The 15771-nt window shown below is 38.7% G+C and overlaps 1 protein-coding gene across 7 annotated transcripts in view; it reads left to right on the top strand.

Annotated features, from left to right (window-relative positions):
- Positions 1 to 15771, top strand: part of GRIA4 (glutamate ionotropic receptor AMPA type subunit 4) — a 294599-nt gene that overhangs the window by 96675 nt on the left and 182153 nt on the right. For all 7 annotated transcript variants that reach the window (XM_034758860.1, XM_034758863.1, XM_034758861.1 and 4 more), the window contains exon 3: positions 6259 to 6498. In XM_034758860.1, the coding sequence (XP_034614751.1) occupies positions 6259 to 6498 (240 nt within the window). The remainder of the gene's footprint in view (positions 1 to 6258; positions 6499 to 15771) is intronic.

The raw sequence follows: 15771 nt of genomic DNA, 5'->3' as shown, positions 1-15771 counted from the left end.
AGAAGCTGGGAATGGGCGACAGGGGATGGATCACTTGATGATGAACCTGTTTTGTTCATTCCCTCTGGGGCACGTGGCATTGGCCACTGTTGGAAGACAGGATACTGGGCTAGATGGACCTTTGGTCTGACACAGTATGGCCGTTCTTTTGTTCTGATGTTTAAGTGGGTGTAGGGTCAGGGCTTTCACCACAGAATTATAAGGCATAGTCCACAAAATATTACATTAATGTTAAAAAAACATATGAAGAAGTAGGTTGTTTACCCACGAAAGCTTATGCCCAAATAAATATGTTAATCTTTAAGGTGCCACCAGACTCCCTGTTGTTTTTGAGGATACAGACTAACAGACTATTAATTTATTAATAACAATAATAAATTATATTAATAAATTATATTACAGTAGCACATGCAGTTCCCAACTGAGATAGATGTCTCAGTTTGTTAAACACATACAAACACATAGGAAAAAACTGAACCTACCCTAAACTATTTATAATCTAAATAGACAAGGCAGACAGAGAGTGGGAGATGAAACAGATGTGAAATGACTTGCTTCAGGTCACAAAGTAGGTCAGTGGCAGAGGTGGGAATAGAACCTAGCTCCGATTTCCAACCCAACACCTTATCCACTGAATGAAGTTACATTGTAGGAAGTGAAACTTTGATAGGTCAAATATTTGTTATTCAATTTACTTTTTTGGCAAAGACATCTTAATTTAGCCTCTCCCTGCCCACATTTATCATTATCATTATTGTTTTACTGTATTTTTTTACAGTATTATTATTTATTTATTTATTAGTATTTAGTTGAGGTGGCACCCAAAAAGAGTTTTCCGTGTTCAGAGGAAGATGCATGTCCTATCCTGGAGAATATATAATATAAAAGACAAGGACAAAGGGTGGAGAGAAGGAATTCAGCATAACAGCAAAATGTTCAGGATTATGATAGGCATACATTTTACCAAACACAATCAGTAAACCTGTAAATAAATTAAAAACATCAAATTCCCTTCCTCCATCCCCAATTTACCCATTTCACCTTTCTTCTTGAGCCATTTCAGACCAGGGTACTCTCATCCACAAGGCAGTTCATAAGACATTAGACTAGTCCTCAAGAAGATGTAAGGGCTTCATCTACCCATTTTCTCTGACACCATTTTTCTCTATTATGTTTCTATCCATTTTATATCTATTTAATTGATGGAGGTCCCTCATTAGAGCAGTCTTAGTATAGTGGCTATTTGTTAAATATTAGATTGTAGCAATATATTTTAGGATTAGTTATCCTAAACCAGCCCACAGGCCAAGCATATTTTTGAAGTAATGTGCCAAATTCTTACATGGTATAACTTTGAGGCAAATGGAGTTTAAACCAGGAATGAAATTAGCCCACTTAGCATGTATTCTGTAGCTTCATTGTTCATATATCTGATACCAGAAGCAGAAATCATGTTCCAGAAGGATCCGTTCAATCGGGGTGAAGGGATATGATGACAAAAACAGAGACGTTAGAAAAGAGAAAATGTATGTAGGGCTATCCTATGAAAAATAAACACAAATGTGTTCAGAAATGTTAATAGGGAGCTCTGCAGTATCAAGACAAAACAATTATAAAAATATTGTTTCAAAGAATGTCTTTTTTTTCAAGTTAATGCTCCCATGTGTAGTTAGTGAACCATCCCATGAGTGGTTACTGAAAACCAGTTTCATCCGATATAGAGGTCTTCCAACCCCAAGGGATCAGCCATTTAGCCAGGTCAATATATAACTCAGATCTTACCCATTAACATTATGATGTCAATCCTTTAGTAACTAAAATCTAAAGATTTATTAAGAAAAGAAAAGAAAAAGAGCATTAAAATGGTTAAGGAATCATATACATACAAGTGATTGCAAAGTCCATATATCAGGTTTGTAGCAGTGATGGAATAAACTGGTAGCTTGCAAAAATCTATTTATTTTTATTATTTGTATTGCATTAGCACCTAAAAACCCCAACTAAGACCGGGGGAGGGGAGTAGTGGGGGGAGATCGCTGAGCTGGGCATTATACTTACACATTTGTCTGAGCTTGCAATTCTCCTTTCTGTTTACATGGGTTTTTCAATGGTGAAACTCTATTTTTTACACTCCATTTCTTTCAGTGGAGCTACTTCACATGTACACTAGGAGAATCGGGCCAAATATATACAGCACTGAAGAAAAAATATTTTCAGTGCTGTGGAAATTATTTCAAATACACACACATGCTGGGTTCTGGTGGCTTCTGAAACATAGAAGACAATGAAGGCCGCAAGAATGCTACTACCTAATTCCTGCATACTATCATGAGTATTTGCTCTTTCAATGTCCATGTGAGAAACAAAGATTTGCTTATATAGCACAGAAAAATATCTGAGTATATACTACAGAAAGATGGACTTGATGGTCTAATTGACTGTTCCCTTCTGTAACTTCTGTGGTTCTGGGATATATAACAATGTTAATGATTATGTATAAGTTACAGTACATTGTTGTTGTTTTTTTCTTATAATGCAAGAGTAGGAAATTATTCATTTTGACTGTAATAAATTGCTAGTGAAGAACTATTATCCAGAGAAAGTAGCTGCATAAACTGTTTTCATAGAATCCTAGAAATGTAGGGTTGGAAGGGACCTCATAAGGTCATCAAGTCCAGCCCCCTGTGTTAAGGAAGGACCAAGTAAACCTAGTAGACCAAGTAAACACCATCATTGATAGGTGTTTGTCCAGCATGTTCTTAAAACCTCCAACAATGGGAATTCCACAACCTCCCTGGGAAACCTATTCCAGAATTTATTTCCCCTTATAGTTAGAAAGTTTTTCTTAATATCTAACCTAAATCTCCCTTGCTGCAAATTTAGCCCATTGCTTCATCCTACATTCAGTAGACATGGAAAACAATTGATCAGCATCTTCTTTATAACAGCCCTTAACATATTTGAAGACTGTTGTCAGGTCCTCCCTCAGTCTTCTTGTTTTCAAGATTAAATGTGTCCAGTGTGCTAACCTTTCCTCATAGGTCAGATTTTCTATACCTTTTATTATTTTTGTTGCTCTCCAATTTGTCCACATCTTTCCTAAAGTGTGGTACCCAGAATTGGACACAATACTCAAGCTGAGGCCTCACAAGTACTGAGTAGATCAGGACAATTACCGCTCATGTTTTACATACTACACTCCTGTTAATACACCCAGAATGATATTAGCCTTTATTACAACTGCATCCCATTGCTGACTCATATTCAATTTGTGATGCACTGTAATCCTCAGATCCTCTTCAACAGTACTACCATCTAACTAATTTGTTGACCATTTTGTAGGTGTGCATTTGATTTTTCCTTCCTAAATTCAAAGAGTTTCACTTATCTTTGTTGAATTTCATCTTGTTAAATTCAAACCAGTTCTTTAATTTGTCATGATTGTTTTGAATTTTAATCCTGTCCTCCGAAGTGCTTGCAACTCCTCTCAGCTTGGTGTCATTTCCAAATTTTATGAGCGTGCTATCCACTCTATTATCCAAGTCATTAATGAAAATACTGAATAGTATCCAACCCACCACTGACCCCATGGGATCTCACTAGATATGCCCTCCCAGTTTCACACAGAACCATTGATAACTACTCTATGAGTATGTACACCCATCTTCAACCAGTTGTGCACCCATCTTATAGTAATTTCATCTAGACCTCATTTGCTTTTGAGAATATTATGTGAAACTCTGTCAAGAGCCTTACAAAAATCAATATATATCACATCTACTGCTTCTTCCAATCCAGTAGGCCAGTAATCCTGTCAAAGAAGAAAATTATGTTGGTTTATTATGATTTGTTCTTAACAAATCCATGCTGGCTATTCCTTATAACCAACCTTATTATCCTCTAGGTGCTTACAAAATGATTGATTAATAATTTATTCCAGTATCTTTCCAGGAATCAGTTAGGCTGACTGATCTACAATTCCCCAGGCCCTCTTTGTTCCCCTTTTTTAAATATGTTTGCCCTTTTCCAGTTCTCTGGGACCTCACACATCATCCATAAGTTCTCAAAGATAATTGCTTAAAGTTTCAAGATTGCTTCAGCTAGTTCCTTATGCAACCTAGGAAGAATTTCACCAGGCCCTGCCAACTTAACTTATCTAAATATTCTTTAACCTGCTCTTTCCCTATTTTGGCTTGTGTTCCTTCCCCCTTGTTAATATTTAATTGTATTGAGTAACTGGTCAGCATTATCCTTTTCAGTGAAGACCGAAGCAAAATAGGCATTAAACACCACAGCCTTATTGATGTCATTAGTTATTATCTCTCCTTCCCCACTAACTAGAAGGCATACACTGTTTGTCACCTGCCCCCTTTGAACCTAGCTTAAAGCCCTCCTCATTAGGTTGGTGAGTTGGTGCGCAAAGTTCCTTTTCCCCTTCTTGTTCAGGTGGACACCATCTCTTCCCAGCAAACCACCTTTCTGTAACAACATCCCGTGGTCAAGGAGACCAAAATCCTCCTGTCAGCTTGCACAGCCATGCATTCATCTCAAGGATGCACATATCCCTTCCTGGGTCTTTACCCTCAACCAGGAGGATGGACCAGAATTCAGGACCCCTGAATCCTTCAACTTTGTTCCCAGAGCCCTGTAGTAATTGCTGATCTATTGAGGGTCATATGTGGCAGTACCATTAGTGCCAACATGGAGAAGAAGCATGGGGTAGTGGTTAGAGTGATGGATGAGTCTGGGCAACCTTTCCTTAATATTTTAGATGCTGGCTCCAGACATGCACTATGCCTCCCAGGACATCATGTCAGGTTGGCAGATGGATTCTCTGTCCCTCTCAGAAGGAGTCCCCAACCACCAGCACACTACACCTTCTCCTGTTAGGTGAGGTGGCTATGCACCTCCCAGCCTTGGGTGGCTCCTTCTCCTCAGCCATTGAGATCTGCTCCTCACCTCCTGGTTGCCAGTACAGCATATCTGTTCTTGACCACACAGATGGGGGATTTGGGTGGGGTCAGAGCACTATCTACTGCCTGAGGTGGCCAGCAGCCACTCTATTCCTTGCAGAACAGCCACTCTACTCCTTCCAGAGCAGCCAGTTCTCCTTCCTTCTCTGCTACTGCTGTAGTCAGCTGGCATCCTCCATCCAACAGGGGGGACTATAAGTGCAGGCAGAAGAAGAATTAGCAGTGGTGGCAGGGCAACACACTGTTTTTCTTCCTTTGCGGGTTCTCCCTTGTTGAGTTCCTGCAGATTAAGGAAAGGAAAGAACAACACCACACAACGCTAACTTCCTGCTTTCCTTCACTTGCAAACTCAGCTAGCTAACTCTCAGTGTCCCAGTTGCCTTTATCTCACCAGCCATGTCTCTTCATGTGCATGGATCATTAATGGCCTGATCCAAAGTCTGTTGACTTCAATGGGCTTTGCTTTGGGCCCTGAGAGGGCTTATCAGCAAATCAGAATATGCATTGAACATCATTTGTCTTGTCGTTCAGAGGTTGGCAGAGCGTAGAGAGAGATGATTTGGGGCAAGAGTCTGATGTCCTTACTTATGCTGAGTTAATACCTTTTTCTAGAAGTGAACTAACAAGTCAATGGGAGCATTCATGGAGTAAGTTGCTATTCAGCATATGTAAGGATGAAGCTCTAATGTAGAGAACGGCTCAATTTATGGAAAAGGAGAATAAAAGTCTTAAATTGTTTCAATTTACAATGTTCAAGTTGCATTTTTGGTTACAATGAACTTCTGCTAACAGTGAAATTGATATGATGAAGGGGAAAAAAAGAGAGACTGCCGCAAAGCACAGCCCTCTTTTTCCATTTAAAATAAAATAAATGCTCAGAGTTGCCTAAAGAATTGATATAAATCAGTGAAAAATATAGGTAGAATGGCATGTAGTTTGTAATAACAAGCATATCATTCGCAACGTAAGATACTGCAGATTGACTTTTCCTTTGAATGCAAAATATTAATTTCTTATTTAATTCATACATGCTGTTTTAATTAGCACAAAAAGCCAGAAATAAATTATCATTTATAATCAAGTGCATCCAAAAGGTTTGGTGCTGTTTTGTTTCAAAAACAAATCCATATAAAAATTGAGGTTGCTTACCTATCTTTAAATAGATAAGACCAAATAAATAAGAATTTTCATATATAAATGCTGGGAAATTATAAATATATAATATATATAATGTGTTTGTTTAAAGGTTTTGTTACTAGTTGAAGTGTGTTTTGTTCTGTTGCAGTTTGCTCCCAGTACTCTAGAGGAGTTTTTGCCATTTTTGGACTGTATGATAAGAGATCAGTACATACCTTGACCTCATTCTGCAGCGCCTTGCACATCTCCCTCATCACGCCAAGTTTCCCCACAGAGGGTGAGAGCCAGTTTGTGCTGCAGCTGCGACCATCTTTACGGGGAGCTCTCCTAAGTTTGCTGGATCATTATGAATGGAACCGTTTTGTCTTCCTTTATGACACAGACAGGGGTAAGTAGCAAACCTTTCTTATCACTTTGGTTTGTTTGACTGTTGTGACATCTGTGCATCTTTATAGTGTGTTAAGCATTTTGAAAATAAAATAAAGTCCATTGAACTGAAATCATTTGAGTGGCTCTGCATCTAAAGGAAGAATTCCTCCATCTGTAAGTGCTGAGCACTAAATGTGTATTATGTAATACACTGTACTGAGCCGTAGCTCTAAATTTAAAAGGCAAAAATGTTTTAAGTGATATTAATGTCCCACATACACAGATTGATAAAAAATAATTCAAAATTAAAGCTTCTTTTCTGTCTCCAACTCTACTCATCTGGCAACAAGTTTTGAATTCAGTGACCACAACGTAAATCTGGACTCATCCCCTTTAAGTCATTGGAGTTCCTCTGGATTCACACTGGTAGAACCTGAAATTGGAGCCTGGCCCATTGTGTATCACCATAGGGGAGGACCAGGTAGTGGAGGGTTCATCCAGGGTGACTGTATCCTGCTGTGCTGGGACAGAGGAGGAATGTTGATGTAGCGGGGGCCCCTACACTGGGGGACACACACCTGGGAGAGTACAGAGCAGCATACCATGTCCTCTTCTTTTTCAAGTATCTTTTAAAATCCATCACAGCCCATCCACAATGTAACATCTCCTTATAATTGTACATTGCTTTGAAAGATGGTACCATTTCTAGCAGAATTGCCTATTTATACATAGCTAGAGAATATCACAGGGCACCTTAGAATCTTCCAGAATGATAGATAATTGTAAGTATGCCTACTGTATACTGACACCTCAAGCCTTACTGCCAGCTTGGGGAAGCAAAATGTCATCATCCACAATCCTGGCATTCATCCTGCTAGCAGAGCCCTTCTCCCCCCCCCCCGCCCCCTCCTTTTGTGAGTGGGGCCAGGATTTGGCCCATAGTGACTAGGCGTCTATGTGAGAGGCTGGACTTTTCTCTTTGTGTTATGGGCTTGTCTACATGGGGAAATTGACCAGCATAGCTACAGAGAAATAATTATTCCACTACCACAATGCCTGTCAGTTTACCTAAATAGACAAGCTCTATGTTTTAGTGAATTCTGAGCTTAGTTCTGTATTGCTTGAAACAATAGTTTGGCTTGTAGTTGGGCCAAAATTAATAATACACACCAAGAAGTGGGTTCAAGCTTTTCCATCGTTTATTATTTGGTCTGAATAGATCTGGTGTAACCCACACACCTCTTGGGTGTGGTGTTCTGTCCCATCTAGTAGCACTGAGACCACTTAGAGAGAGAGATAAAATGACTCTGCTCTACAGCCTGAGCTAACAGGCAGTTGGCTTTTTAGCTCATTCTGTAGAGGCTCATGCACTAAGCTCCAGAGATCTCAGGTTTGATCCCGCCTGCTGATGACCGGGGTCTGTCGGCGATACACTGGTATAAAGCTTTTTGCCCTTTTGTGCATCTCAAAAATGAAGTTCTGAGAACTACTGTAGTAAGTGTGGAGTCGTTTAAAATTGTAAGTCTTACTAAATTAAAATCTGTTCTGTGATCCAGGAGCAGTAATAAAGAATCAGACCAAGAAAACAATAGCAGAAAAGTGCAACAATGTTCCATTCAATAAACCAACGACATTACTGAGGCAAAAGTCCACAACCTGAATTCACCCATTTAATCTTTACTTCACATACTTAATTAGATAGACACCATTCTCAAGCACGCAATGTCACACCAAGGTCAGTTTGAGAACATCATTTATAACAATATGCTTAGCAAATTATTCTTAAGGCACTGAGCTCAGCAACTTTGAAATCACCAGTATATTTTTGATATAGAGATGACATATTTGTCTGCTGGCAGAGTGGGGATATGGCTCTGGAGAATCTTCATTAGAACAGCAGATTTGTTTTTTGTTGTTGCTGCTGTTTAATGTAGGAAAAAAAGAAAATGAATCTTTTCATTTGTAGATGTTTTGGTCAGCTGTAGAGAAGATGGCTCTTAAAGATGGCATATTTCCCATAAGAAAATTCAGAAAACCATATTGTTACCAAATTATTTTCACCATCATTTCATAACAGAAGACAAGCTTCATTGAGATAATGATGCAGAGCCAAGATATGACAAAGAACGAGTAAACCTAAAGAGACAGAGATGAATTCTGCTCTCAGTTTCAAAGATGTAAATCTGGAGAAACACCACTAAAGTAAATGGAGTTATGAGGCTTATAATTGGTGTAACAGAGAGCATAATTTGGCTCCATCTCTTTAAGCATAGAGAATTAAATGTAGGTGGGTGGTGTAATTTGGAAGGGGCTACAGCTCTGAAGGGCTGTATGGCAGTGGGAATCAGGCTGGAGCCCCTAAATTTTTATTTGCAGACATTGTTTTTATTATAGTGGTGCAAAATGTATACAACATGGAAAAGAGACTTTGTTCATCCCTGTCCATAGCCCAGCATCCCCTTTCCTCCTTTGTCCTGGGACTGGGTGTTTGAAAATCAGTCTAATAATGGGAAAGTGACTTCACTTTAACTATGGCGCAACAGCTTCTGGTTAATAATACATATAGGTGTTAGTAAATCATTCAATATGGTGTCTCTCAAAATTTTATTTAAGAAAATTCATTCACATTAGCTTGGATAAAAGCACTGTCAAATGGAGCTGAAGGACAATAAACACAAGATTGTGCCCTCAGGCAATCTGTTGAGTTAGGGTGAGTTGGACTGTAAGGAGTGGTCCTAGGTCTGGCCTTATTTAGCATCTTTACTAAAAATCTGAATGAGTTTGAAGACATCATCTTAATGAAAATCAGAACACCACAGCAAATGGGGAGATGTTGCAACCAACCGTTAAGCCAGATATAAACAACATTAAGACATCTAGAGAGATAGAAATACTGAGATGTCAATAACTACCTAGAAACATTTACATTGATATATCTGGAGTAAAATAATCTGAAACAATTACTCATTGGTAGGAGCATAGAGTACATAGAGAATAGAAATGCTTTAAAAGATCTAGTGAACTTGTAACGCATTACTTCAGCCAAAAAAGGCATTGTACCTCTGAACTGAATATTTAGTAGCACAACTCTTCCGAATGTAACACAAGTGGGCCCATACCTAGAATACTGTTAGGTACCCAGATCATTTTTATTATTATTATTATTTTACTAGCAAAAAATTCTACTTTCTTGATGGAATTCAGAGAAGAATGAGAAAAATTATTAGGAAGCTGGAGGTATTGATATATAAGGAAATAATAGGTACATGGCAATTTCCAGAATGGTCCATTCCCATGGTCTGTTTAGTCCAGAAATCTGTCTCTGACAAAGGCCAGGACTAGATGCTTCAGAGGAAGACAGAAGAAACCCAAAGGAGGCATCTGTCTCCCATGTAGGTCTCATTCTAATCACTGATAATTAGCAGTTCCCTTAACTCCTGAAATTTGAGGTTTTATCTCCCTTCCAATATGCTTCTTGTCAGCATTAATTATTAAAACTCTGGGTATTTGTGTTATCTCTATGAACATCCAATCCCTCTTTGACTCTTGCTGAATTCTTGACCTCAATGACACCTTGTGGCAATGAGTTCCACAGTTTAATTACATGTAAAAAGAAAGATTTCCTTTAATCAGTTTTGAATTTGCCACCTTTCGATTTTATTGAATGTCCCCTTGTTCTTATGTTATGAGACAGGGATAAGGGAAGTTTCCTCACTATATTCTGTATATACAGCATATTCCCAATTATCCAGTTAGCATGCAGGCCATGGATATTGTTCAGCTAGTCGGGAGTTTGGATAATCGAGAGGGAAGGAGCGGCAGTTCAGGGAGCCCTCTGCAGCTCCACTCTCATGGCCCTATTCACTCACTTCTGTAACAGCAGGGCTGCCCAGGGCTCCCTGTGCTTCCACTCCTGCCCTCTCAAATAAGTGGGACACACCTTGGGGGAGTAGAAGTGGGACACACCTTGGGGGAGTAGAAAAAGTTCTGAAAGATAACCTGAAGGGGCAAGATTGAAGGAGAGCATGTGAGTTCAAAAGGAGTGGCATGTTACAGATGGATAAACAAATGTATCACCTGTGGTCTTTCAGTCCACTGCCACACACATCATGTACCACAATGTCCAGAAATACACCCACACCGGTTGCATAAATAACTTGCGTTCAATAATATCCTCTCAGACATATTGAACAGAATACCTTCCCCTTCTGCTCAATCCCCATGTCTAAAATAAATGACACCAAATTGTTTTGCTGATGTATTTCTTTCAGACTCTGAAATACTTGTAAGTCATTGATCTAAGATCCATTTGGCGGATCTAATGGGAGGATTTGAATCTGATACATTGTCCCTGGAAGATCCTTAAACCTCGCCAAATTTTCCTGAGGGATTAGAAGCTAAAATCTAAAAAGCGCACCTCAGAATTTATGGATCCAACTCCATCAAGGACACTTTGTTTGCGTTAAGGATCTGCCAGGGACAACATGTCAGATTCATCAGAGACTATTAGCCAAATGCTGCTCTCAATTACACTAACTCAAGGGATTGCACCCATGTAACTAGTGAGAATAATCATTGGTTCGAGATGCTGATATTTTCCATTACTCTAGTTTAGATAAATAGCATTTCTATTTCAAATTGTTAATTCTAATAACTTCAGAACATTTAGTTTTATTGAATCTGGCACGTACGTATAAGTGAGTTGCTACCTCCATATCTATCACATCTGTTTAAAAAGAAATTTGTCAATTGTAACTGTTTACTGTAGTTCAAAAAAGTAGCTAAAATACAGTAAGAAAATCATTTACTTGAAAAACAGAAGAATTGACTGTAGCTTTCTTGTATCCCTGACCCAGTATGTCTAATGTTATTTCTGCATCCTATATGCTACATCCTATATGCAGTGAGAGAGGTATTTTACCATCCTTTGATCCTAAATAAGGAGTTGGGATATCTAGATCAATGTGAGAAAGATGTGTTTTCAATGTACAAAATAAATTCTCTACAAAGAAGGAAATACTACAGGAGAATTGGTGCTGTGATTTATTGACTGGGTACCAGCTGCAGCTTGTTAAATAATCTTTGGGCCAGATTCTGCTCTTTTTTACACTGGAGTACATCTGAACTAATTCCATTGTATAAACCAGTGTAAATCTGAAATAACACAGTTGGCTTCAATGAAGTGACTCTAGAGTTAGACCAATGTAATTATGAGCTTCTCTTCTATGTTTGAGGCTATTCTAGGCTATCACTAAGCTTAGGTCAGGCAGTTGATAGATACAACACCCAGCACTGCAGACATCCAAAGAGGACTTGAAAAGAGTCAAACAAGGAAGCCAGCCACACATCCAAATATGTCTGCTTTAGAAATTTATTTCATTGTGGACATCTGAGTCCTGCAGCTGCTGTACATAGTCTTTTATGTGGCCACAGGTGTTGGCTTCAATACTGGAGCACAGAGTGGTAGAAGACAAAGGCGAGCATAGTAGAGACTGCCAAGTACTAGACATAGTGCCAAGTTAATGCTGAATGTAAAATAAATACTTGTGACTATATGTTTCTAAATGCATTTTTATTTAGAAAAATTCACTTGTCTCTTGGGAAGCATTATCTATTTATGGATAAATGTTCAAAGTTGTTATAAGGTACAATGCCGGCAATTTTTTAAATCAACAAGAGTGCCTAGAAAAGCATGAGCATTTAAACTCAAAACTTCTTAGTTTTATGTACTTCACCTTGATGTATCTTATGCGCACTGTGTTAGCCAAATTCACCCCTGGTGTAATGACTTGTTTGGAAATACAGCAGGAATTAATGTGGATCATTTCAATTTGCTCAAACAGAGGAACAGAGGTATATTTAAGTCATGTCCTTCAGTAATTATGGTTGATTCATATTTTCATATGTATCTATGCAAATATGTTTTTGTTTGCTCTGTTCCACTTTAAAAAAAGATTTCCATGCTTAGATACGTTTAAAGTGACTGAGCGGTGACCACAGTACTACAGATGCTACTTTTGCCTCTGCATTAGTACTTATAGTTAATGGCACCAACAGCTGCTTCTGTTCCCCAACTACAATGAATATTTGAGGGCTCTATTATTTTGCAACTGAAAGGAGAGTTAGCAAGGGGTCTTTTGGTTATAAATAAAAGCTGAAAATCCCTCTTTTGTAGTGCTACCTTTGTGGCCTTTAATATTAATTCACACCTGGACACTGCATGAAGTCCCTTTGTGGCAAAGGACCTACATTTTCTTCCAACGCCACTTCCATCTTGAATGGCAAGCACAGCATTAATTGTGAATTTGTAGATCTAAGTGTGCTGAGTCGCAGTGTGGCACCAAAGAGAGGTGATGTGAAGGAAATTTTCATGTAGTGTTAGCTGTAGTGTATAACTAAATCTATTGGGGGTAGTTGCTGGGTGAGTTGGCCCTTTAAGAGAGATTCAAGTCCAGCTCTGGCCCTGTTCCCAGTATAGCTGAGAACCAAGGCATTTTGGAGTTTGTGGTCCAGAGAGACCATAGGAGCTGGATAAGCTAGGCAGTTATGTATGAGGGAAACTTTGGTAGGAGAATAATTAATTGCAGCATGATATATTCACGAGCAGTAGAGCAGTTTCCTAGGAGCATAGAAGTGTGTATAGGAGGCACAGTTTGGGTAAGGGGGCAGAGAGGTTTTTGGTACACTCCCCACTCCTGCATATCTGTTGGAAGACATCTCTGAACCAGGCACTAAACAACTAGAGTCCATTTCTGTAACCCTGTAAGAGTTCTTAACGGCTAAGAAATGTGACTGCTTGTTTATGAAATCATTTGATTTAGGCTAATGAAATCAAGTGGCAGGGGGACAATATACTAATGTCAGATTGTTTAAAAATCATGACTAAGGTAATATTTGTTTATTAAATGTAATAATCTGTGAAAAGCAAATTATTCCTTCATTTTAATGGGATGCTCCTAAGAAATCAGATCTGCAGGTGGGGAAGTTATTGTAAATTGTTATATTTGTGTTTAAAACAAAAGCTTGTTTCCTTATATAAGTATTCATTCCACAATTGCTAATTTTGTGAGTGATTTAATCTTTTCTGAAGGGTTATTTTATAAACTTAATCTGCAGCTCAGAATAATTGCTGGGGCAGAATGTTATGTATCCTGGACATGTAGTTACTTGTAATTCAAACTTCACATGTCCCCTGGTAACTAATCTCTAACAATTTGGGCTAATTGCCAACCTTGCCAACAAAAATACCATACTCAAATTGGCAGCCAATGTTAGCAACTGTGGGTAATAGTGGTAACACCTATATATTTACATAGAGACACATAACATAAAATCAGCACTTGTCTGCTAAAATCTGGATGTCACATAAAGTCCACCTTTTCTAAACTGCAGACATCCTTCCTTGTTTGGAACTTGCCTCCACCTGTGAATGATATCTGTGCACTACTTTGCTTCCTATTATTTAAAGTGGTGTAATAGCATCAAAAGGGTGTGTTGGTTTGTGCTAATGTATACACAAGAGTTACTCTCTTTTTCCAGCTTTCTTGCGTTGCCCTGACTTTTGCATAGCAAATGTAGCAGATTGTCTCTCTGTGACTTCAAGTCCTGTGTTCTTTTTCCCACCTTACCTTTAAAAATGTGAGAACGTGGGAGAACAGTTACTTTTCTATTAGCTATTCCCTTGAAGTGCAAGACATAGTGATATTGTAGAAGGAGCTAGAAGCCCTGATTTTTGTGACAACTGTGTTTTTTAACCATTGGAGAAAGGGAAAAATAATCTCCCTGGTGACCTGTTATTCTGGCAGATATATAGTGGGCTATTGTGATTTACCAGAAAAAAAAATATTGCTGTTGGAAGGCTGCAGTGTAGTATTTCAGAGAAGTGTACAGAGTTACATAAGTTACAGAGTTCCTAGTCAGTCTTTCATTCCATTTATCAAAGTGTTTATGTGACAGCTGCCATCTTGGGCAATATCAGAGCTAAATATGAGAATCTCTACAGTTTGAGCTAAAGAGTCAGGCTCTCAAGCTCTAACGGACCCATATCACTCATGGTTTGGGTACAAAGGAGGCTACATTACACGCACTGACCCATAGGTTGCATAGTGACTCCGGACAGAGGTAGTTCATCCTGAGCTGCTGAGGCCCATGGCAATTCAGATCAAAATGGACTCCAAGAAAATGGCCTCCTACTATGGCCCGCACGCCAGGGGTTGAACCGAGGCCCACCAGAGCTAAACATCAGTCTCTATAGCTTCAATCCAAGAGTCAGACTGTTAAGCTGAGACCCCATTTCATGGGACTGGAGAAAGGGTAAGAAATGTTGAGCAAATCAAGTTAATTCCTATCCAGAGTATTTTCATAATAATGATATGCCAGACTATATGCTCCAGTAGAACACTTTGTGTAATCTTCACTGCATTGATACTCCATTAATGAAAAAGCTCTGTACAATACCTGTTACCAGTGTAATACTGCAATAGTTCCCTGTAGGAATTGTACAAGATTATGCAAATACAAGGAGTAAAATCTTCCACTGGCATAAAACAAATCAGTTCTATTGATTCAATGGAGAAATGTTGATTTACACCAGTTGGAGGATCTGACCTGAGAATGGGTATTTCAATCTGCAGAATAAGTCAGTTCATGCTGCCCACCTCAGCTCATGCTCAGGTTAAATCCAAGCTGTCTTAGACAAACAAAAAAAATGAAATTAAAAGAAATACATCCAATGGTGGTGATGGCAGCAGGTATTGCTTGGAATACCAATTATATTTTCTATTGGACGAGGTACCAACTAATTATTTTCCTTAAGAGGGGGAAATCTTTTCTGTGAAGTATTTCTCTGAAAAATGTAATTGATACATAGGATATAAGTTTTGATATCTGTCTTCTAGTACCATTAGTGACTTCGCCTCATCCATCCTCTGTGCCTGTCTTAACCAAGAAACTTGTGGTTTCATCTCAGATTTTATCATCCAAATATGTCAAAGATGAAAATGCGAAAAGATATCCCCTAGTTCAACCACAAGTGACTCGGCTTGAAGCAGGAGTCACGATGAAATCCATAGCCTGAGTTATGCAGTTATTCAGAAGAGCTTATTATAATGGTCCTTTCTAGCCATAAAATCTATTAATATATGAAATATCCTCAAACACAATTCCACATCAATCTTCCTCCTCAACTCAGAACTATCATTTGTCCCCACTGAACCTTCAACATGAACTCTCTTGTCTCCTCTAGATCTCCTATGTTTTTAGGTTCCCATTACTACCTCTGCATCCCTGACCA

The sequence above is a fragment of the Trachemys scripta genome, chromosome 1 (assembly GCF_013100865.1).
Source record: "Trachemys scripta elegans isolate TJP31775 chromosome 1, CAS_Tse_1.0, whole genome shotgun sequence".
NCBI classification, from domain to species: domain Eukaryota; kingdom Metazoa; phylum Chordata; order Testudines; family Emydidae; genus Trachemys; species Trachemys scripta.
The sequence above is the reverse complement of the archived record's forward strand: the minus strand, read 5'-3'. Positions and strand labels throughout refer to the sequence as shown.